General features: G+C 37.6%; 1 protein-coding gene across 2 annotated transcripts in view; it reads left to right on the plus strand.

The window, feature by feature from the left end:
- Nucleotides 1–24,367, plus strand: part of Copa (COPI coat complex subunit alpha) — a 45,026-nt gene that overhangs the window by 2,315 nt on the left and 18,344 nt on the right. For both annotated transcript variants that reach the window (XM_015492000.2, XM_015492001.2), the window contains exons 2-13: nucleotides 1,376–1,489; nucleotides 2,913–2,986; nucleotides 6,359–6,439; nucleotides 8,403–8,479; nucleotides 9,207–9,316; nucleotides 14,452–14,561; nucleotides 16,457–16,556; nucleotides 17,470–17,605; nucleotides 18,561–18,643; nucleotides 20,863–21,013; nucleotides 22,618–22,684; nucleotides 24,096–24,171. In XM_015492000.2, the coding sequence (XP_015347486.1) occupies nucleotides 1,376–1,489; nucleotides 2,913–2,986; nucleotides 6,359–6,439; nucleotides 8,403–8,479; nucleotides 9,207–9,316; nucleotides 14,452–14,561; nucleotides 16,457–16,556; nucleotides 17,470–17,605; nucleotides 18,561–18,643; nucleotides 20,863–21,013; nucleotides 22,618–22,684; nucleotides 24,096–24,171 (1,179 nt within the window). The remainder of the gene's footprint in view (nucleotides 1–1,375; nucleotides 1,490–2,912; nucleotides 2,987–6,358; nucleotides 6,440–8,402; nucleotides 8,480–9,206; nucleotides 9,317–14,451; nucleotides 14,562–16,456; nucleotides 16,557–17,469; nucleotides 17,606–18,560; nucleotides 18,644–20,862; nucleotides 21,014–22,617; nucleotides 22,685–24,095; nucleotides 24,172–24,367) is intronic.

Raw genomic sequence — 24,367 nt, forward strand, 5'->3', positions numbered from 1 at the left:
AGTGCTCTGCCACTGAGCTACACCATAGCCCTAGAAGTATTTTTAATAGGCCCTTCTGAGAGCCAAAAATTGGGGGAATTTTTTTTTTTTTTTTTTGGTAATACAGGGAGATTGAGTTAAGGGCCTTACACATGCTAGATAAGCACTCTACCACTGAACTGCATTCCCACCCCTTTTTTTATTTTTATTTTGAGACAGGGTCTTGCCAAGTTGCCAAAGCTGGCCTCATACTTGTGATCCTCCTGCCTCAGCCTCCCCATAGTTGTGGGGGCACATTTTAAATGTCTTTTCAGAATAATTTAAAAATGTGGTTTATATGTACTTAAATGTAAATAGATCTGTATCATATATTTAAGTGAGAAGAAGCTTGCAAAACACTATTATAATATGATCCTTGTTTTCATAAAATAATAAAGCTTATGTTTATACATAACTACATTAAAAATCTGAAAGGATGTACTCAAAACTGTTAACACTTGTGACCTCTGAGGACTTCCATTTATAGTCACAATGGAATTGCAAAGACCAGATTTATCTTCGTACTAAAAAATATGCACAATGCACAACTGAACAAAATGTATGAAACAAAGGTTTTTAGATACTGTACAACAGGCAATGCAAGAAAGTGGTTCTTGAGAGAAGGGAAGTAATCAAGGTGAATTCTGGATTGTTTCAGTTTATGCCTAGAGTTTCCAGGCTGCAGAGAAAGGAGGAGGAAGAACACTGTGAAACTCCCTGAGGAGACAGTTTAAAATATGAGGAAGCAAATATGGCTAAAATTTGCTGGGCAGAATATTAAGAGGGAGCTGCACAGAGAGAACACTAGAGATCTGCAAGTGGTTCCATTAGGCCTTTTTCTGAGTACTGATCTGCACTTGTAAATGAGAGAACTATCCAAAACTTAGAAAAGAACTGTTGAAATGAAGGTAGAGCAACCCCTGGAGCTCACACAGGGCGGGGAATAGTTTGTGTTCCTTCGAGCCAGAATGCAAAGGCTTCCTGATATTACAGAGTATTTATTATATAGAGTCATCAGATGGGTATTACCTTAATGTGTTTCCAAATTAGAGCCTAGATTAAAGACTGCTATGGACTTACTGTAATGAAACTTAAAGTCAAATCTCAAAGCAATCGAATAATCCAAGTAACTTAACAGAATCCTAGAAAAAAGTTGCCCAACAATATTTAAAGGAATATAACAAAAGTCCAGCACCTGACAATATAAGATCTGAAGCCTTTGTCATCCAGTATGTCATCAAGGATGTGGAATGAATAAACAAACCTATGATTAATCTAACTGTTCCTTTTTCTTATCAGAATTGTCAGGAAATAGCATTGTGGGCCTTACTTAGCTCGGTCCATTATTTCCCCACAGGCCTCAGTTTTCATCCCAAAAGACCCTGGATCCTGACCAGTTTGCACAATGGGGTCATTCAGTTATGGGACTATCGGATGTGTACCCTTATTGACAAGTTTGATGAGCATGATGGTAAGTCAGTTTCTAGAGGGAAATTAAAAAGATAAGGTATTTATTGCCTCCTGGAGTAGTTTGTTTGTTTATTTATTTATTTATTTATTTGTTTGTTTACTTTTTTCTAAATTTATATATGACAGCGGAATGCATTACAATTCTTATTACACATATAGAGCACAACATTTCATGTCTCTGGTTGTATATAAAGTATATTCACACCAATTCGTGTCTTCATGCATGTACTTTGGATAATAATGATCATCACATTCCACCATCATTCATAACCCCATGCCCCTTCCCTTCCCCTCCAACCCCTCTGCCCTATCTGGAGTTCGGCTATTCCTTCCATGCTCCCTCTCCCTATCCCCTGGAGTAGTTTAAGCCTTGATTGATATAGGTTCCTTTAGGATTAAAGGATGTGGAATAGATAGAACTGAAAAATTCCAAATAGGAATCATTGTAGAGATTTGAAAGAGCAGCTCTCTAAAATGAGATGTTTAGCATCTCTTGCAATTAGTTAAATGGAAATTAAAACTACACTTAGATTCCATCTCACTCCAGTCAGAATGGCAATAATCAATAATACAAGTAACAGTAAATGTGGGTGAGGATGCAGGGAAAGGGTACACTCATACATTGTCGTTAGAACAGCAAACCGGTACAACCACTCTGGAAAGGAGTATGGAGATGCCTCAAAAAACTAGGAAAGGAACCACCATTTGACCCAGTTTTCCCACTCCTTGGTATATATCCAAAGGATTTAAAATCAGCATACTACAGTGACACAGCCACACCAATGTTTATAATAGCACAATTCATAATAGTTAAGCTATGGAACCAACCTAGGTGCCCTTTGACAGACGGAAGGATAAAGAAATTGTGGTATATGTACATGATGGCATATTACTCAGCCATAAAGAAGATGAGATTATGGCATTTGCTGGTAAGTGGATGGATCTGGAGACTATCATGCTAAGTGAAATAAGCCAATCCTAAAAAACCAAAGGTCAAATGTTTTCTCCAATATTTGGAAGCTCACCCACAGTGAGGGTGGGGGGCAGGGAAGAATAGAAGTTCCGTGTATTAGACAAAGGGGAATGAAGGAAAGATGAGGTATTAGGAAAAGGAAGGACAGTGGAATGAATCTGACATAACTTTCCTGTGTGCATAGATGAATGTACCATAATGAATCTCACCATCATGTACATCCACAAGAAATTAATTTTAATAAATAATAACTATGGGTAATGGCAGAAAGATGGATAGAGGAAAGGGAGCAGGAGGAGGGGAAAGGAGAAGTACTGGGGTCTAAATTAGAATAAGATATATTCCATGCTTGTATAATTATGTCAAAATGGATTCTACTATTACGTATAACTAAAAAGAACCAATAAAAAAAGAACAACTCTCTAACATTGTTGCCTGCCTTCTTCCCCAGGTCCAGTACGAGGCATTGACTTCCATAAGCAGCAGCCACTGTTTGTCTCTGGCGGAGATGATTATAAGATTAAGGTACCAAGGATCTGTCATGACTGGGAATAATAGACAGAAGGATGTGGGAATGTTTGAGAATTTCTGAAAGTCAGAACAACTCACTTATGCAGAATTAGGCTTTTAACAACATCCAGAGCATTTATCCAGTAAATGCTTATTGAATCCTTACTGTGTACCAGATATATTTCTTTTTTGGGAATTCAGAACTGGCTTCTGTTCTCAAGGAACATTTATTCTTTTCTTTTCTTTTCTTTTTTTTGAGACAATGTCTTGCTATGTTGCCCTGGCCTCAAACTCCTAGGTGCAAATGATCCTTTTGCCTTAGCCTCCCCAGTAGCTAGAACCTGTAGAGGCCATTTATATAAATTATAGTTTGTTGGAGCCATAAAGGCAGGGAACCCATTCTTTCAGGATCCTGGGTGAAAANTTTTTTTTTTTTTTTTTTTTTTTTTTTTTTTTTTTTTTTTGATACCAGAGATTGAATCCAGCTGCTCAGCCACTGAGCCACATCCCCATCCCTTTTTATTTTTTATTTTGAGACATGTTCTTGCTAAGTTGCTGAGGCTGGTTTGAACCCACAGTCCTCCTGCCTTAGCCTCCTAAGTCACTGAGATTACAAGCATGTGCCACCACATCCAGCTCGGGACCAGTCTTGATACTCAGTGTTCATCACTATAAATAACACACTTAGAAATAATGTAAGTAAATTTTTACTATTTCAGCAATTTAGAATACCCTGTCTCAAAATAAAAAAGGACTGGGGATATAACTGAGTGGTAAAGCACCCCTGAACTGCGTTCAATTCCCAGTACAAAACCAATCAATCAATCATAATTGTCTTTATTTACCTCCATAAGTCATTTTCATTACATCTAATTATATCCAACCATGTGAGTTAAATTTTCATAAAAAAAAGTGTTTTTCATAAGCTACTTCAGAAGTTATGCATTGTAGATTATATAGCAGAACTTAGGTGATGAGGAAAAATGACAGATACCCATGGAGAAAAGTGGTATTAGAATTATGTTAAACATTGTTCTTTCCATTTCTATATTTAGGCACTAAATCCTAGGGTTAGTTAGTGGAAGTTCATTCCAGCTGAGAGCTCCAAAGACCCTTAAGAATATTACCTCATTATAACATTTCTAAATAAAGTATTTGTTATTTATAGTGATGAACACTGAGTATCATGATTGATCCTGAGCTGGATGTGGTGGTGCGTGCCTGTAATCCCAGGGGCTCTGGAGGTTAAGGCAGGAGGACTGCAAGTTTGAGCCAGCCTCAGCAACTTAGTGAGGCCCTAAACAACTTAGTGAGACCCTGTCTCAAAATAAAAAAATAAAAAGGGCTGGGGATGTAGCTTAGTGGTTAAGTAACCCCGGTGGGCAGCACAGTACCAAAAAAAAGAAAATTTCTTAACTTGGGGAACTACAGGTATAGCTCAATAGTAAAGTGCTTGCCTAGCATGCAGAAGACTTTGGGTTCAGGGGCTGGGGTTATAGCTTAGAGCTTGAGTGCCCACCTAGCACGGGTAAGGCTCTGGGTTCAATCCTCAGCACCAAATAAAAATAAGCAAATTAAATGAAGGCATGTGTCCATCTACACCTAAAAAATAAATATTTGGAAAAAAAAAGACTTTGGGTTCAATTCAAGCAATGCAAAAAATTAGATCTGGGCACAGTGCATATGCCTGTAATTCCAGCTACTCAGGAGATTGAACAGGAATTTTGCAAATTCAAGGCCAACGTGGGTGACTTGATGAGACTCTGTGTCAAAATGCATCAAAAATGGTAGCTGGATGGGTGGATCAGTAATAGAGTAGTACTTGCCTAGCATGTGTGAGGTCCTGGGTTCAATACTTAGTACTACCAAAAAAAAATGGTTAACTTGGTTTCTTATAATTTAAGAAAGAAAAGACTGTCATTTAAGAAAACAGTTTTTTTCCTAAAATGAGTTTGTTGGTTGGTTGGTTGGTTGGTTGGCAGTACTGGGGGCTTCAGCCTCACTGAGCCATATAGTATTTTCATATTAATGAGTTCGAATTTATAAGTATGATAGGTGAGTACAGATTCCAAACGTATGGGCATCATTTGCCCTCAAATTAGGAGTCAAGGTGATGCTGTGTATTATATTACTCTTTCCTTTGGAATCATAAATCTAATTTTTGAAAGTGATAGGTGAAGTACCAAGGGCCTGTGTTTAAGAAGAGAACATAATTATACCCGTAGAAAGAAGAAGTGTCAAGTTAACTGAATGAGTAGTTTCCTATTATTAAAATGATTTCTCAAGCCAGGCACAGTTGTGCATGCCATGGGCTAGTCCCAGCTCACTCACATTCCACATGTGTGAGGGAATGGGTACTCATCCGAGGGATGGGCTGGCTGTGAAATAAAAGCTATGAAAGTAATATATCAGAAAATAAAGACAAAAAGGCAAGAATATTTTTAAAGCAGGGGTATGACCAGTTGAGCTGACCAGAAGGGTCTGATTTCTAACAAAGAAAAAGCCCTTGCTTGCTTTATCAAGGTATAAGGTGTCAGTGTAGCCGGGGATCTTGTTTCTTGGGGAGGCTGTTTGATCCTAAGGCTGTGAGCTAAGATGGGCCTGCATGATCCAGGCATTCTCGAACCTGGGGATTTTCACCCAGGATCCTGAAAGAATGGGTTCCCTGCCTTTATGGCTCCAACAAACTATAATTTATATAAATGGCCTCTACAGGTTCTAGCTACTGGGGAGGCTAAGGCAAAAGGATCATTTGCACCTAGGAGTTTGAGGCCAGGGCAACATAGCAAGACATTGTCTCAAAAAAAAGAAAAGAACAAGTTTCTCCCCAAAGAAAGGAAGACATTTCTGTAGCTTGATTGTTTTTGCAGTGCTAGGGGATTGAACCCAGAGCCTTGTGCAAACTAGGCAAAACATTCTACCACTGAGCTATATCCCTAGTCCCCTTTTCATAATTTTATTTTTAGCTTTCCCTAACCCAGCACTCCCACACATACCTTCCTCCCTCACATTGTTTAGCTGACCTATATTTTCATCCTCTGATTTAAAATAGGACTCCTTGTCAAGTTTCCCACCTATTTAGAAATGCCAACCCAAGATCCTCACTCCTCAATTTCCAGGAATATCTTTTTTTTTGGTGTGTGGTACTGGGGATCAAACACTGGACCTTGACATGCTAGGCCGGCGCTCTACCACTGAGCTATATCCCTGGCCTGTTTTTTTATTTTATCTTGAAACAAGGTCTTGTTAAGTTGTCCAGGCTGACCTCAAACTTGAGATCCTCCTGCCTAAGCCTCTTGAGTAGCTAGGATTACAGGTGTGCATCTCTGTATCTGGCTTCAAGACCCTTACATCCTTTTCCTTAGGTAGATATATTTGTCTTTGCAGGTTTGGAATTACAAACTTCGGCGCTGTCTCTTCACATTGCTTGGACACTTGGATTATATTCGCACCACGTTTTTTCATCATGTAAGTAGCCATGATGCCTCTAGTTATGGAGCATTCTATAGTTTACCCATACTCTTCTACTGGATTCTAAGAACGTGTGCTTTGATAAAAGAATTATATTATTTGTGTGGCTCTTCTAGGATCTTTGGGTGTTTTTTTCTGCGTTGTTTCCTACTGTAAAAGAAATCACTTGTGTTTATTTCTGAATTTAATTGGATTTGATGGATTCTTTGAGGAAGTCATTGGTTTCTTTTAATTATTTTTTAATTTTTATGTGGTGCTGAGAATCGAACGCAGTGCTTCACACATGCTAGGCAAGCGCTTTACCACTGAGTGACATCCCCAGCCCCTCGTTGTTTCTTTGTAGGGAAAAATAGGGATTTTATTTCAAGTTTGCTGTGCTAGCAAACCAAAGTTTGCAGATTAATCTCATGTGGGGTATTCTTAGTAAGTAATAGGTATGCCTGGAAAGAAGGTCAGGCAAAGATGGCACTTTGAAGTGTTAACAATCATAGGCTTCTCTCTTTTACCTATTCACTTAACCAGGTTTACTGCCTTCTTTGAACTGTTAGGTATCGTAGATTTAAACAGGGGATTACAGATTAGAGACTTCGAGCCTCTTAATCTACTCTCAGCCTGGCTAGGTCATCCTATAACTCTCTGCTAGTAGAATTAACTTTTTCTGGTTTTTTTTTTTTTTTTTTAATTTATACATGGGCACAGTCTTTATTTTTTTAATGTAATGCAGAGGATTGAACACAGTTCCTCACATGCTGGAGGCAAGCGCTCTGCCCCTGATTCACAATCCCAGCCCACTGTTTCTATTTTTTGACTCCGGTAAACTAAATCTCTTAAATTATTTAGAATATAATGAAATAAACAAGTATATACAGATTAAGTACACTTTATTTCCTTTTTTTTAATATTTATTTTATGTGGTGCTGAGATTCAAACCTAGTGCCTCATGCATGTAAGGCAAGTGATCTACGAGCTACAGCCCCAGTCATTACTTTATTTCCTTTTTAAAAACTTAAAACTTAGGATAGAATAGGAGACAATGAGAAAATTGCACCGGAAACATCTGGGGATGATAATTATTCAATAAGATAATTTATAGGTAGAAGTTACTTGTCATTACCATAAAGTACTTTCTCAAGACCCTTGCCTGGAATGTGTTGTGAAAAACCTTGGTTTTTTTTTTTTTTTTTTTCCTCTAGTTCAGTAAATGTTTATGTAATTTGTTAAGTCCTGTGCTAAACTCTGGAGACATAACTGTGAATAAGAAATACTTCTTATTCTCAACAATTTTAAAGACTCAAAAAAAGCCAATTTGTCTTTTTCTTTTTCTCTTTTTTGTATTGGGGGTTTAACCCAGGGGTACTTAACCACTGAGCACATTTCCTCTTCATTTTTGAGACAGGGTCTCAAAAATTGCTTAGGGCTTCACTAAGTTGCTTAAGCTGGCTTTGAACTTACGATCCTCCTGCCTTAGTCTTCCAAGTCGCTGGGATTATAGGTGTGCACCATTGTACCCAGTGCCAGATTGTCTTTGTATATTACTTGCTGTTTTGCTTACTGAGACTTGGCAATTTTGGGGAAACTGGATGCTCTAACCAGGAGATTTCAGATTATAAAACAGTATTCTCATCCTAGAGTAAGCAGAAGGCTCTTTCAATGGATCTTAATTTGCAAAATCAGCTACCTAAATATAAATATACACTTGTAAATGTAAATATTATGCCATGTGCCTCTGAAAGTTTATTATGCCTATATCTGGCATCTAATTTTAACTCTTCTAGGTGAAAATGAAAAATTGGTAGATTGGTGGGAGAACATAGTTGGCCTGAAACCAGAAACAGCAGTTCCTTTGCTAATAGTTGAAGTGATAGGCAACAGTATGCTCCCCAAAAAGAGAAAAATAGTTACAGGAGCCTGACAGAACAAGTTTGTTTAATGTTGAGAGCCTTTGTCTGAAATCTTTCAGGAATATCCTTGGATTCTGAGTGCCTCAGATGATCAGACCATCCGAGTGTGGAACTGGCAATCTAGAACCTGTGTCTGGTAAAGCAGGAGGCAAAAGCCTCCAACAGAGTCTTAATTCTTCCCAGTTTTTCATAATCAGCTTGTATTTCAGAACAATGTTTGTCCTTTGCAAGTGTACCACATTTGCTGGCTAATTACTGATGGTTTGTAGGATGCTTTTAAGTATAAAATAATAAATATGGAGACAGTCTCATTAGTAATGTGTAAATCTGGATTTACTGATAATTTCTTCACAGAAGTCGTAAAGCTAGACTTTTAGAACAAGAATTTTATTTACTTTTCAATTCTGTTTCCATAAAACTCGAGTTAGGGTCTAGACAATAAGTTTTACTTTGTATTTGAAGATAAAGCTTTCATAGAATTCTATGTGAAGAAATAAGGAGTGTTTAAAATGATGTATTTTAAGGCAATCCTACTAAAATATATCAGATAATTCCTAGTATGAATTACTGAAATTTCATTTATTTTCATATCTTAATGTGTCTTTAGTCTGAGAGGAAAGCTATGTAATCTCAGTTCTTTTGACATTAGTAATATTTAAAAGTGTTAAGAGTCAAGAAGAAAGCTGTTAAAACACATGACCTTGATTATTCTTTTTAGTTCAGAATTGTTACAATTACTAGCCTTTTCCTCCATTAAAGTATAATTGGATGAGTATTTATTGAATATGGGAAAAGATATTTAGCTTAGGAATCTATTGATTTCCACCTCTAACTTAGTATTGTCTTTTTTCTTTCCCTTGCAGTGTGTTAACGGGGCACAACCATTATGTAATGTGTGCTCAGTTCCATCCCGCAGAAGACCTGGTTGTATCAGCCAGCCTGGACCAGACTGTGCGCGTTTGGGATATTTCTGGTGAGCTACCCAATTCAGGGGACAACCTTATTGTGTCTGGCGCAAAACTGCAATTGCTTAAAATAGGGTAGTTGGCTTAGAAAAGGAAAGTTAGAATATTTTGGTCCCATATGATAGCACCTTTGTTTCTGAGGTTATTGATTGTTTCTGTTTGATGCATCTGTCTATGAAAAGTGGCTACTCTGGAAAATTCATTTGATTTGAGTAAATTTTAACTTTTATTATTTATTTATTTTGGTACTAGGGATTTAACCTAGGGGCACTTTACCACTGAGCTATATCTCGAGCCCGTTTTTATTTTATTTTTTAATTTTTCTAATATCTTTATTTTATTTTATTTTATTTTTTTATGTGGTACCGAGGATTGAACCCAGTGCTTCACATGTGCTAGGCAAGTGCTCTGCCACTGAGCTACAATCCCAGCCCCCTTTTTTATTTTGAGACAGAGTTTTGCTTACTTGCTTAGAACCTTGCTAGGTTGCTGAAGCTGGCCTCAGAATTGTCATCCTCCTGCTTCAGCCTCCTGAGTTGCTGGGATTACAAGTGCATGCCACTGTATCTGGCTTAACTTTTGTTATATCCATTTTTAGTTAAAATTTATGTTCCTTTGGGGTATTTGATTAAGAATCAGTCTTTCTACTCCAGTAAGAAAGAATACAGGCTGGGGATATTGGTAACTCAGTTGGTAGAGTGCTTGCCTCAGATGTACAAGGCCCTGGGTTTAATCCCCAGCACCCCCTTCCCACCACCAAAAAAAGAAAGAAAGAAAGAATACATCTTTGATAAAAAGAAATTTGAAAGCAGATTAATGCAGGGGAACAGGACTCTTGGATTCTGTTGCCTTATTCAGAAAAAGGAAGAGTCCTCTATTAGATTTCTTTTCGTGGAAAGAACATGGGACAGAGGGAATTGGTGACTTTTAGGTCCAGAATACCTGTTAGTAGGCAGACTTCTAGGATGTGAAATTAAATAATTAGTAGATTTTGGATGTTTGGAATAATTCCTCCTTTCATAGATAACATATCATTATTTTGAGATAAGGATTTAAATGTTTAGTGCAGTATAGAGGAAATCTAAGAAGTTGCTAACCAGAGAATTCAATTCAGAAAGGACCATACCTGTGATATAGATGGAAGAAGAGCTTTGTGTTGGAATCGGAAAATGAGACTAAATTTGAGGTTCTCTTCCCAGTTGTATTTTATTATCGCTTGCTCTATTTACTCATTGCCTTAAAAATTCTTGAGATTGAGTTCTTTGAAAAGTCAGTGGCTGGACTGCAAAATAGTGTTTCAATCTATGAAAAGGAGGCCCCCTTATAGATTTTTGCCTGATTCTTTATAGTAATAAAGGAGTCATCCTTCTGCATTGAATAGCTGAGGTGATAACTTTATCCAACTTCCTTGTAGCATGGTGGGCTGGGGCAAAATGGTACTTGCTGTTTTACAAGCCAATGATGAACAGCAAGTTGAATATTTGAATTCCTGGATATAATATTTAGAATGTTGCTGTAGCAGTTGTTTAAGATTCATGCATCATTCAAACAAGCCAACAGAAGAGGGGAACAATTGGAGAGCAGACCCTCTAGGTCTTGACAATTTTCAAAGGCTTAGAATTAGAAGAGATTTGTATAGACAAGATTGTATTGGAGAGAGGGCAGTTGTACTCCTTCCTCTAGGGCTTTGCCATTGCAGTTTTTCGTCAGACTGATAAGGCTTTATGAAGTACACCCAGATGTGACCAGCCATGCCAGCAGGAGGAGCTAGGTACAGGCATTTAAGCCCGTGCCCACTCCTCACTGCCAATACCAGGGAACTTAGCATCTATTTTTCCAGTAACTTAGCTATGGTTTTTCACTGTGCACACATTCAAAGTACCCTCTCTATCTCAAGATATAGGGCCCTGCTGGGGTTAGATCTAAGGTCACACTATTCCACCTGATCAGAGACATTTATTTAGAATAGTTTTTCCCAACCCAAATTCTTTGAGAAAATTAAGTGCTACAGAAAGTACTTTGATTATGTTCTCAGTTCTCCTAGGAATGGTATACAGCTAATACCATTCTGGATCATGAAGAAATTAATTTGTTACATACCTGAACTTATTCTTTTAAGCAGTAAGGCTTCTTTCACAGAACACTGAGTTAAGAAGGGCCTTATACTGCTCCACTCTAGAGTACTGTTTATGCTATCTGATACTAGGATAGCATGTTCCCTGTGGTCTACCTAAAGCAATTTGGGGCAATCAGGTAATTGGATTCTCATTAGTAATCATTGAAAGCCCTAGGCAAGAAATGCTTTTCTTCACTTTTTGCAAGCAGAAAGCATGTTTGCATCAAAATTAAGGGCCCTAGATCAGAGGAGAGAAGGAGAGTATGACCCCAGTGGGGTTTATACTTGCTTTTGAATGTGTGAATTGCATGCATTACTATGTAATAATATTGTAATTGTTGTATTTTTTATGTCTGTTAATGAGAATTTTGTGCTAACTTTACATACTAATGTTAATGTTCTCTTTACTATTTCTAAGTGTTTTTTCTGTACTCACTATTCTCTTCAATAACCCGTTAACCAAAGTAGAAAGAGGTGCTTTGGTATTTAACCAAGTAGAAAGAGCTTTGGGGTTAGACTTTTGCACTGACTTTTTTTTTTCTAGAAACCAGCATGCTCTTTTCAGTAGAACTCTTTTTTGCTTTGGTTCAAATAATTCTGAACACAGGAAGAGAAATTAGCTTTCAGACCTGTTAGAGATCGGGGCTAACATTTCACAAAAGGAAAAGTTAGTTTTGAATCAGAGAACGAATATCCCCAAATTTTAGAGAATTGGTGAAAATTCTGATGATTTTAAATGTCTCTTTTTGAAAGGGACACTCTCTGAGCTAGTAGGTAAGCACTGAGAGAATGTAAAAATCTTCAAAGGAGAAGCTGTCTCTTGATAATGTTTCCCATAAGAATTGAGCTTAGCATAGTCCGAATCATTTGTGTTAACCTGGCAAAAATCATTTGTTTAAAAGGTAATGTATTTACAGCCTAGTGTGAAGACAGGTTACTTTTTAGCTTTGAGCTTCCAAGTAAACTGACTGTTAAATTATTTTAATATGCTTACACCTTTGCATGTCAAGCTCATGTAATTCAGGCTCAGTGAAAAGACTACTAAAAAAGTATTAATATGCTGCCAAATCCTGTCCTCACACTTCTCTCCTTACTGCTTCCCCTGGTCCCTGTTGGGAGGTGTGCATAAACTGGTCCATTTTGAGAGTGTTCTCTTCTCCCTCTGGATTTGGGTAGCTGCTGTAGAAATTTTCCATCTGTCGTTCAGTCCTAGTGAGGGACTTGTCGGAGGCTTAAATATTTCTTTTCTAAGTATCTTTTCACTGCTTGTCACTATTCATCTGTCTGTTTTGCCCTTCCCCTTTTCCTGGATCATTATACACAAGTGCAACAAAGGTTTCCATTCTGTCATACAGCTTTCCTTTTAATGTGTTTGTTGAAGTTTATTGGAGGTGAAGTTCCTCACAGCTGTCTGTCTTGTATCTGTCTTTGAATCTTTCTCATACACCAGATTCATTAGAAAAAGTTGACAGATCCTATTAAAGGGAAGAATGAAATAAGTGAAAGGAGGCATCTTTGTGATAACTATGTCTGTTGGCTCAATGCTCATCTTGGGGATGGGGGACAAGATAATTAAAACTCCATGAGCTCTTGCTTCTCCAGTGCTGAAGTTTAGGTGCACTAGTATAAAGGAGAGATGGTTTTAAACCAATGAGCATAATTAAGCTTAAATTTTCATATTTTCCAACTGATACCAAGTTTTTAGGCTTGAAATTACTCAAGATTTTATATTTTGCGAGTGCTAAGTAATTTCATCTTCCACTCCCTGCACCCCAAATACTTTAGACGATGAGATTTTTATCCTGTTTTCTCATCTACAGACTGATATCTGCTTGTCTGTCTCAAAGGGTTGGTATGAGAATCAAATCATGTAATATAAGAGTGTGTTGAAAATCAAAAGTGCTTTTCAAGTGTAAGAGAGTATTATTGTTATTTTGATTCTGATATAGCACAAATGGCTTTTAAGGATGGGTGTAGATGAGCACAAATGCCTCTACAAATAAAATGTATCTTATCCTAGTGTCTTTTGCCTATTGTTTTCAAATTTTGGGCTAATTTCTCCCAGTGAGGCCAGCCTCCAAAAGTTTTAATAGCAAAATACATATATTCAAATCTATAACCAGCCTTTTAAGTAAGAACTTAAAAGTGATGGGAAAGTTTTGATTACCTTGTGCCCTATTCCAGGGTCAAGTAGAAGGTATGAGTATACTTTTTGCATAGTACTTTTTCTTTAAGACAGTACCTTTTTGATCATATTTTTAGTCTCTTTCAGATCAGATAGCTGTTTTATGCTTAATAGATCTAGTTTGTTTCTATAACTCATTTGGGACTTCCTTATGAATTACCTCCAAGCTTCCAGTTTGAGAAACACTGAACTGTGGCCTCCCCAAATGACTTTTCTTTACAATATTTTGAGATGATGAAAAAACAATGTTATATATTTCATGCAATTAAAAAAAAAGTGAATATTGAATGTTTACCATTTGAGGCCACATTTTGAGAACATTGAAGAATGAAAGCTAGGTATGATGGCATACACCTATAATCCCAGCGGTTTGGGAGGCTGAGGCAGGAGGATCTCAAGTTCGAGGGAAGCCTCAGCAATACCATAGACCCTGTCTCAAAATAAAAATAAAAAGGGTTTGGGATGTGGCTCAGTGGTTAAGCACCCCTGGGTTCAATCCTTGGTACCAAAAAATTGGAAAGTGGGTATTATCTGAAGTGACAGCTCTTTAGGTGAGATTTGTTGAAGTTAGCTGTGTCTGAAATTTGGGTTAGTTTCCTTTAGAAAGAAAACCAGTAGTGGGCCTTTTGAATGTTGAAGGAAGAGAAGAGGAGATAGTGAATAAACTTCAGAATTTTGAACAAAATATTTAGAAATAGGAGCTCTTGAGTCTCTTGTCTCTTTAACTTTCATTTTCCTTTCTCTTATGTTAGTCTGTTGCTGTACCTTTCTGCTTCTGGTACTCTGCTCTTTTTGATAATGTTATGTTTGCATCTTTCATCCCGATCCTTACCCCATCGAAGGTCTAAGGAAAAAAAACTTGTCTCCTGGTGCGGTGGAGTCAGATGTGAGAGGAATAACTGGGGTTGATCTATTTGGAACTACGGATGCAGTGGTGAAGCATGTCCTAGAGGTACTTATCTCTGCTGCCAGTGGCTGGGTGTGGGCTCTCCTCTGGGGAAGGTCACTGCATCTCATTCATTATTCATTCCTTGAACAAATATTTATTTGTTTTTTGGTACAAGTGTCAGGTGCTGTTTAAGGCATGGGAAGTAGAATTGTGAGTAAACTGAGAGGGAAATGAAACTTCATGTAGCCTTATAAATACAGTGGGGAGAGAGGAAGAAAGCTGAGCATAGCTCCATCACTGTCCTGTCCCAAAGCAGGTCTACACTCAAGCTTTCTGGAAGCAGGTGGCAGAAATAAATGTAATCAATATTACTATAAATCACGTGTAAGTAATTTCTATTCATTGTGGGAAAAGAGAAAAAAAGCATAAGGGAAGTCAACTAGCTCTTTTAAGATAAAAAATATCTGATTTAACCCCCCAGTTGTTCACTAAGCTAGGTATCATTAACCTCATTTTACAAAATGAAAAAAATTGATATTTGAGAAATGAGTTTACTGAAATTCATATGTATCTAGTAAATGAAAGAAAAAATAGGATTTTAACTTGGATATCTCTGACTTCAAAACCCAGCTGCTTTTAACCATACCATGATATGTCTCAAAAGTTCTTTTGAATCAAAACTACCTTATCCATGTTTCTATCACACATGGAGTACAACTATATAAATAGGGTATAGAATATCTTAAGATTAGCAGTTCTTAAATTTTTTAGTCTTGAGAATCTCTGTACTCTTAAAATTTATTGAGAACCTGAATTTTTGTATATGTAGATTGTATCTGTCAGTTTTAACCATATTTGAAATTGAAACTGGAGATTAAAACCAGGGCCTTGTTCATGCTAAGCATGTGCTCTACCATGAGCTATGTCCCAAGCCTAAAACCAAGAACTTTTTAAAACATGAACAAAGTCAGGCATGGTGGCACATTCCTGTAATGCCAGCTACTTAGGAGATTGAGGCATGAGCATCACAAGTTTGAGCTCAGCCTGAGCAATTTAGGGAGACCTTATCTCAAAATTTTAAAAAGGGCTGGGCTGTATACTCAGAGGTAGAATGCTTGCCTAGTGTGTATGAGGTCCTAGGTTCAATCTTCAGTACTGCAGAAAATTAAACAAAACATGAACTATGTCAGCACACATTCATTTGCTGGTAGAATGATATTATCGCCTGTCATGTAGCCTCCCACAAACTCAGTTTTATACTCATTCTTACACAATAAGAATGAAAAGAAAGTGAAGTCTTGGTATTTATTATGAAAATAGTTTTGATCTTACAGACTTTCTAAAGAAATCCTGGGAATAATCCAAAAGTTTTTGGACCACATGTTGAGAATTTCTGCATTAAGTTATAAAATAGCTTTTAGTTTTGGCAGTGCCACTTGCCTAATACCACTGTGCTTCATCCCCAGTCTTATTTTTTTTCTTCCCCATTTGATTTTGAGACAGGGTCTTGCTAAGTTGCCCTGGTTGGATGCAAACTTGCAATCCTGCTACCTCAGCCTTCCCAGCAGCTGGGATCACAGGTGTGTGCCTCTATACCCACCTAAAACAGGTTTTTATACTTGAGGTTAATAATTAGAGAAATAAGATATAGTAGGTTAAAAAAAAAAAAAAGAAAAGAAAAAGAAAAAAAACAAGGCAAAAATATCCTAAATGAAACTGAATTTAGGGGTAGAAATATTTGGAAATTCCCTTGAGGATTAGAATAATATTGGGTAGGTTGACATGGTTGGTAATTCTAATGTTCAAAACCTTACATAGTGGCATAGTCCCTTGAGTTTTGACATAAAGAGTAAATTAGAGACATCTTTTACAACTACCAGCATGGTTCATTGATTTGCTTTGTCTGATAGTTATAAAGCTGTTTTGAAAAAAACTATTTTTTTTTTTTTTTTAAATAGGGTCATGATCGTGGAGTAAACTGGGCTGCCTTCCACCCCACTATGCCCCTTATTGTATCTGGGGCAGATGACCGTCAAGTGAAGATTTGGCGCATGAATGGTGAGTGAACCACAATGAAGAGTATCACCGTGTCTTAAGAAATTGACTGCTGGGAACTGGGGCTACAGCATAGTGGTAGACCACTAGTCTAGCATGCACAAGGCCCTGCATTCAATCTCTAGTACTGAAAAAAGGGGGAAAGGGGTAGTAATTAACAGTTAGACACCTAAGTAGCTAATCTGCTGTATTTTGACCTGCCTTCCTACTTTAGGTTATTATCTTATGCTAATCCTGGGAACATTGGCATTGCCCTTTTTCTTCCATCTTTTTTTTATATGGTCAATGGTAGAAGGCTTGCTTGGCATGCACGTGGCCATGGTTTCAAACCCCAGCACCACAAAAAATAAATAAAGCTTCTGTCATGGAGTTTACATTTGTTCTAAAATGGCAACTAGTGACAAATGCTATCAGGACAAATAAAACAGGATAAAAAACCTGAAGAATGATGGAACAGAGGTTTTATAATTGCTGGGAGGGTTGGAATGAAAGGACAGAGACATAAAGATTAAAAGACTCAAATGAAAAAAATCCCTATATTTTCAGGCTGGTTGTATAGCTCAGCTTTTGCCGAACATGTGCAAGACCTGGGGTTTGATTCTCAGCACCAAGGGAATTAAAAAAAGGAAGAAAGGTCCTGGGTTGTAGCTCAGTGGTAGAGCGCTTGCCTTGCATGCATGAGGCCCTGGGTTTGATCCTCAGTACCACATAAAAAATAAATAAATAAAAAGATACTGTGTCCATCTACAACTAAAAAAATATTTTAAGAAACAAAGGAAAAGGAAGAAGAAGAAAAAAAAAACTGCCCCTTTGGAAGTTAATTTTAGTATTTTGTAGTGGTACCTAGAACTTGGTTAAGAAGATTGTTGTATAGTAATAGGGAATTGCAATAACCTAATTCTCTTTCATCCTTCAGAATCAAAGGCATGGGAGGTTGACACCTGTCGGGGCCATTACAACAACGTGTCTTGTGCTGTCTTCCACCCTCGCCAAGAGTTGATCCTCAGCAATTCAGAAGACAAGAGTATTCGAGTCTGGGATATGTCCAAGCGGTAAGGGATTTACTGATGTTGTGTGACCAAACCAATGGGAATAGCCCCCTTTCTCTTTCTTACTTTTTCCCTTTAAAAATTAGATTAGAACTTGGTGTGGTGGTGCACACATAACTCCAACAACTCAGGAGGCTGAAGCAGGAGGATTGCAAGTTCAAGGCCAGCCTGGGCAACTTTTTGAAATCTTGTCCCAAAACAAATTTTAAAAAGGACTGAGGATGAGGATGGCCCTATAGCTTAGTGATAGTACTGGGTTCGATCCTCAGCACCACATCAAAATAAACAAATAAAATGAAGGCATTCTGTCCATCTACAACTACAGAAAATAAAATTTAAAAAAAGGACTGGGGATGTAGCTCGGTGGTAAATCACCCCTGAGTTCAATTTCCATACCAAAAGAAAGTGAAAATTAGACTATAATGTTCCTTTTTTTCTCTCATCATCTTTAACATGTGTAGAAATCAAATAATAAATTATAAAAACTTGAAGAGACCTAGAGATCGACATTTATTAATTTTCTATCAAATAGAAATCTCTGTGTGTATTCTTTTCCTCCTCTGAATTTGAGCATTTTTCTCTCTCCTTTCCCCCGAGTTCTTTAGCAGCAGAAATAAGAAATATGAAATGAAACAGTACAGAAAAATATTTAGGATGAATAGGGAGAATTGAAGTATCAAAATAATAGGGTGTGGGGGGGTACAGCTCAGTTGGATTGAACCTGGGTTCAATCCCCAGAACCACCAATAATAATAATAATGATAATAATAGGATCAGTTTGAAGTTTCCTCTTTTCTGTTTGTTCGTAGACTTTAATATGATATATGCCTTTACTTATCATACACACCTGATTTACTTTTTAAATCGCCTTGCAGGTTCACCATTCACTGTTCTTGCATGTGATCAGCTGAAGATTCCTAGGAAATTAATGTTCTTTGTCTACTGTTTGCTTTCCTAGGACTGGGGTTCAGACCTTCCGGAGGGACCATGATCGTTTCTGGGTCTTAGCTGCCCACCCCAACCTTAACCTCTTTGCAGCAGGTAAGGGCCATTATTATTATTACTACTACTACCACCACCACTTCCTCCTCCTCCTCCTCCTTTTCCTCCTCCTCTTCTTTGTTGTTGCTTTAGTTCAAATTACTTGAAAGTAATTCTTCATTAGCTTTGTCTCTAGTAAACACAACAGTAGAATTCGGAGTCACTAAATACTACTACTCCTTTTCTTGGAGTGGTAGTATTTAGTGCTCTTTCTCTACCAAGATTCCTTTAATGGTAAAGCTCATTCTCTTTGAGTAGCTCCTAGGAGCTCATAGGAGGCTAATACAGGACACTTAGAATCTCAGGCTGAGAAGCTTATTCATTTGTTTGACAAATACATATTAAGTGGTAGGCCCTGTTCTGGGTTCTAGAGTTAAAGCAGTATATAAAATAAAGCCTTTGTCTTTACAGAGCTTTTATTGGTAGTTAGGGGAGATAGACCATACATAATAAATATATAAAGTGATGCTTTGAAGAAAAATATCAAAATTAAGGAGAGGATGATAAATAGGAACAAATTTGGGGACCACTGCTGTATATTTAGTGTTTAGAAAAGTGAAAAGGAATGAGACAATGGAAGAGCAAATGCAAAGAACATATAGTAGGATAATAAAGAGAAGTACTTAGCATGTTAAGAGAATATCAGAGATCAGTAGAATTATGATGAGCCAAGGGGCTAAGTAATAGCAAGGGGAGACACACCAGAGTGTGCATCATCATCATTATTATTATTATTATTATTGATACGGGGATTAAAATCAGGGGAACTTAACTACTGAGCCACATCCCAGCCCTTTTTATATTTTATTTAGAGACAGGGTCTTACTAAGTTGCTGAGGGCGGCCTTGAACTCAAAATCCTTCTGCGTCATCCTCCCAGGCTGCTAGAATTACAGGCATGTGCCACCACGCCCAGCCTGAGTGTGCGTTATCTTATAAATCATGGTTGGAACTTGGTGATTTTTATCCTGAGTGAGTGGAAAACTATTGAAAGATTTTGGGCAGGGAAGTGACACTGGTTTATGTCACTTAAGAGTATAAGAATAGAGTATTTCTCTAAGGGATGGACAGTGCTAATATGGTAAGAGCAAAACATTTTAAAAAACAGAACCATAAAGGCCTTTAACACTAGCATTCATTTTTTAACAAATACCTTTGCTCTTTTTATTTGCTAGGGACTGATAAAGGATAGAAATTATTGCAATTTTTTTTTTTTGCCTTCAGTGAACTAATGGTATAATGGAAGTGAGAGATTTAACAGTATAGAGATAAGTACTATAATGAAGTCTATAAAAGTTTTAGGGACTTACAGAGAAGGATGTGTCTAAATGTGGCAGTGTGATTTAGTATTAAGAAAGTATTCACAGAGAATTATTTAAATAAAGATTTCAAGGCTGAGAGTGGTGGTGTATGTCTATAATATCAGCATCTTGGGAGGCTAAGGCTGGAGGATCACAAGTTCAAAGCCAGCCTCAGCAACTTAGCAATACCCTGTCTCAAAATAAAAAATAAAAAGGGCTGGTATGTAGCTCAGTGTTTAAGTGACCCTGGGTTCAATCCCCAGTAGCCCCCCACAACCAAAAAATAGATTTCAAGAATTGTGAGAATTCAGGCAAATAAGGGATGCATTTAGGTATTATATTAATGTTTTTTCTGTTGCTGTAACAAAATCCCTAACACTGGATATTTTATTTTATTTTTAAAAAGAGGTTTATTTAGCTCAGAGTTTTGGAGGTCTAAAGTCCAAGATTAGGCAGCCACAACTCTTTGTCCTCTTGTGATGACTCCTTGGCTGTGTCACAGCATGGCTGACACCATCCTGGCAGGAGTGTGGGCAAGGAGAGATCCCATTGCCAGAAAGAAGCCAGAGAAGATTTAGGGACCAGGCTTACTCTCTTAGTATAACAACCTACTCTCAAGGGAACTAATCACTGTTCTGAGACAACTACATTAATCCCTTCTGAGGGTTCACCTTCTAATGACCTAGTCACATTCTATTAAGCTCTGTTCTTTAAAATTCTAGCACCTCAGCACTGCCACACTAAGATCAAATTTCCCGCACATGAATCCTTGAGGGACAAACCACATCCAAACCATAGCAGGTGTCTTGTCTTAATTTTTGCTTACATATATAATCATCCTTGTGCATCTCCTTGTGCCAGCTTTTTTTTTTTTTTCCCCCTATAGTTAATTCTTTTCTCACTGTTTCCTATCCCCCAGGTCACGATGGTGGCATGATTGTGTTTAAGCTAGAACGGGAACGGCCAGCTTATGCTGTTCATGGCAACATGCTGCATTATGTCAAGGACCGATTCTTACGTCAGCTGGATTTCAACAGTTCTAAGGATGTAGCTGTAATGCAGTTGAGGAGGTAAATCTGACTTGTTTCTATTTTTACAAACCTTTTCATCAGTCACTGTGATATATTGCCCCAAAACAGGGCTCTTTCTTTTAAATGACCTTTGGATCTCACCTCCTATCACAGATGAAATCCCCAAAGGATAACCCTGCTCAGTTTAAACCCTAGCATGGCAAATAAGGAGGTGACCAGAAGTAAAATGGGAATTTCTCTGTTGAGAGTGCTATTGATTGACCCTGCGGGGGGAGGAAATTGTACTGTTATAGTTTGTAAACCAGGAAAATGTTCATGATAGAGAGTATCCCAAATTGGAGACATGCCTTTTTTGGTGGGTGCAGGTACTAGGGATTGAACCTAGGGGTGCTTCCTCACTGAGCCACATCCTAGTCATTTTTTATATTTTATTTAGAGAAAGGGTCTCACTGAGTGGCTTAGTGCCTCACTGTTGCTGAGGCTGGCTTTGAACTAGTAATCCTGCCTCAGCCTCCTGAGCTGCTGGCATTACAGGCATCCACCACCACGCCCGACCAGAGATGGGCCTTTTAACCTTTATTTAGCATATCTGCCTTGAGAGATCTCATAGCATAGTGGTTTAATAGACCTAAATGATTATAGTACACGGTAAGTACCATAATGGAGGTTTATAAAAGAGTTTTAGTTTTCCATAACTCTTTCTTTGCTTTCCAGCAAAATGTACACAACTCTAAACGAGAATATATGTCTCCGGAAACTCTTAATTCTGAAGATATGATAACCTCTGGGATGCCTGGCAAAAGGAACTGTCCTTTTGGAAAGCCAGCTGCATCAGCATGCTGAAACATTCATAGTGGCAAACATTGGCATGCGAGTTTGATAACCACCCTCTAGCATCACTACAATAAAAAGATGGGTTTATGAGAACAATCCAAGGGACAGGAGAAACCAGCCAGAGACATCACATCAAGTTACTCTGTGGTGTCCATTGCAATTATGTGTAGGAATTTGTACCCAAGCAGAACCATAGTGAGTGCTGACCCTACCTTTTATTGAATAATTTGACTTGTACTAGAGCTTGCAATGAGCTCCCAAGCCCTACAAAAAGGAGGAGAAAAAAATTCAATTTTTATTTATATTTATAAAAGTGATGAGTTTGTATATAAAGGTAGTAGAATGAAACAGACATTATTGCTATGTGTATACATGTGACTGCATGACCAATATGATTCTGCAACCTGTACACTCAGAAATATGAGAAATTATATCCCTTCTGATTCAGAAGTATGATATATTAATGTCATTGTACTGTCATGTGTAACTAATTAAAACAAAAAAAATTTTTAAAAAAAGATAAGAAGTGCTGGGTGTGGTGGCACATGCCTATAATCCTAATGACCTTGGAGACTGAGGTAGAAGGATGGCAAGTTTGGGGTCAGCCTCTGCAACTTAGCGAGACCCTCAGTAACTTAGCAAGACCCTGTCCCAGAATAAAAAGTACTGGGGATGTAGCTCAATGGTAAAGCATCCCTGGGTTCAATTCCCAGAACCAAATAAATGAATAAATTAAAAACAAAAGGATAATTCCTTTCTTCTATTCTTATACCTATTCTGTTTTCTCCTTTTTCTATATATATCTCTAGTGGGTCCAAGTTTCCAGTTTTTAATATGTCATACAATCCAGCAGAAAATGCAGTCCTGTTGTGTACAGTAAGTAACCTATTTATTCCTCCTAAATTCTCCTTAGGTATTTTTCTGATCCCCAGAGTGAAACTGTAATGACTTCTTAAAAGCTATTTAATGGTCATTTTGCAGGAGCTAACAAGTGAACACAAACTAAGCATAAACTAGAAAGGCTTCAGTTGTCATAAGGAAATTGAAGGTTTGTGAACATGAATCTTTCATAAGGCTAATATAATATCTAAACTTAATGAAGCCTCAAGATGAATGACCCAGATTACTGAAAGTGATTGGAGAGATAGTTTACAGCTGTATCCCATGCAAAGGAGATGCTTATATTGATCTCTCCCTTTGGGGGAAAATAGATTTTGGAAGGGGGTTCTTTTCAATGAAGTTGACTTCAGAGTAATCAAAGCCTTTTTTTTTTTTTTTAAGAATATTTTTAGGGCTGGGGTTGTGGCTCAGCGGTAGATCCCTTGCCTAGCATGTGCGAGCCCTGGGTTCGATCCTCATCACCACATAAAAATAAAATAAAGATACTGTGTCCATCTACAACTAAAAAATAAAATATTATTTTTTTAAATAATATTTTTAGTTGTAGATGAACACAATAACTTCATTTTGTTTATTTATTTTTTATGTGGTGCCAAGGATCGAACCTAGTGCCTTACATGTGCGAGGCAAGTGCTCTACCACTGAGCCACAACCCCAGCCCCATCAAAGCCTTTCTTGTCATACAATTTGCAAAAAGAAAAAAGGGAGGAAAAAAAGACCATTCTAATTTCAGTGCCCAGTGGCCAAATTTAAAAGAATTAAAACATCTTTTCCCATATAACCTCTAGTGTCCAATCTTGGTCATTCTCTTAATATCTAGCAGTCCCATATTCTTATGGCAATTCCCATATTCTCCTGGCATTTTTTTTTAATGTCTTTTTTTTTCTCTCAAGCAAACTTTTTTTTTTTTTTTTTAAGAAAGAGAGAGAGAGAGAGAATTTTTTAATATTTATTTTTTAGTTTTCGGCGGACACAACATCTTTGTTTGTATGTGGTGCTGAGGATCGAACCCGGGCCGCACGCATGCCAGGCGAGCGAGCTACCACTTGAGCCACAAGCAAACTTTTTTATGTTAATAAGCATAATTCAGGTGGGACTCCAGAATGTCAGGGATCTTAGGCTTTTGATTTGTGGAAAAGGGCAATCTTGGTTTTCATTCAGATAAAATCTGCCTCTTTAAAGGATAAAGAAAATATCATTGCTGAGTTGGTTAGCTAAGAGCTTTATAATTCTTAGATATGGCAACATTTGAATACTGTCTGGGTGAAGGGGGAAGAAAGTATAGTTTCATATTGTTGTCTGTGTAATGGAACTGTTTTCTCTGTTAGAATAAACTGGTATCTTGGGTGCTCCTCACTAACATTTTAATTTCCCTTTTCTCCTACAGAGAGCCAGCAATTTAGAGAATAGTACCTATGATCTATACACCATCCCCAAAGATGCTGATTCGCAGAATCCTGATGGTAGGCATGCTCTTTGTCTACCTAAACCTGCTTCCAGCTCTCCTTACCCACATCATTATTCTTTTTCAAGGTTTTCACATCCCATCCCCAGGCTGTGGTCACATCACTCATGTCTGTTGGCAGGTGCTGCTGACAGTTACATCAGAGGCGACCATGGTGTGAAATATTCATGTTTCCCCTCCATTTTATTACCCCA

This window comes from Marmota marmota, unplaced genomic scaffold (genome assembly GCF_001458135.2).
Source record: "Marmota marmota marmota unplaced genomic scaffold, marMar, whole genome shotgun sequence".
Lineage (NCBI taxonomy): Eukaryota > Metazoa > Chordata > Mammalia > Rodentia > Sciuridae > Marmota > Marmota marmota.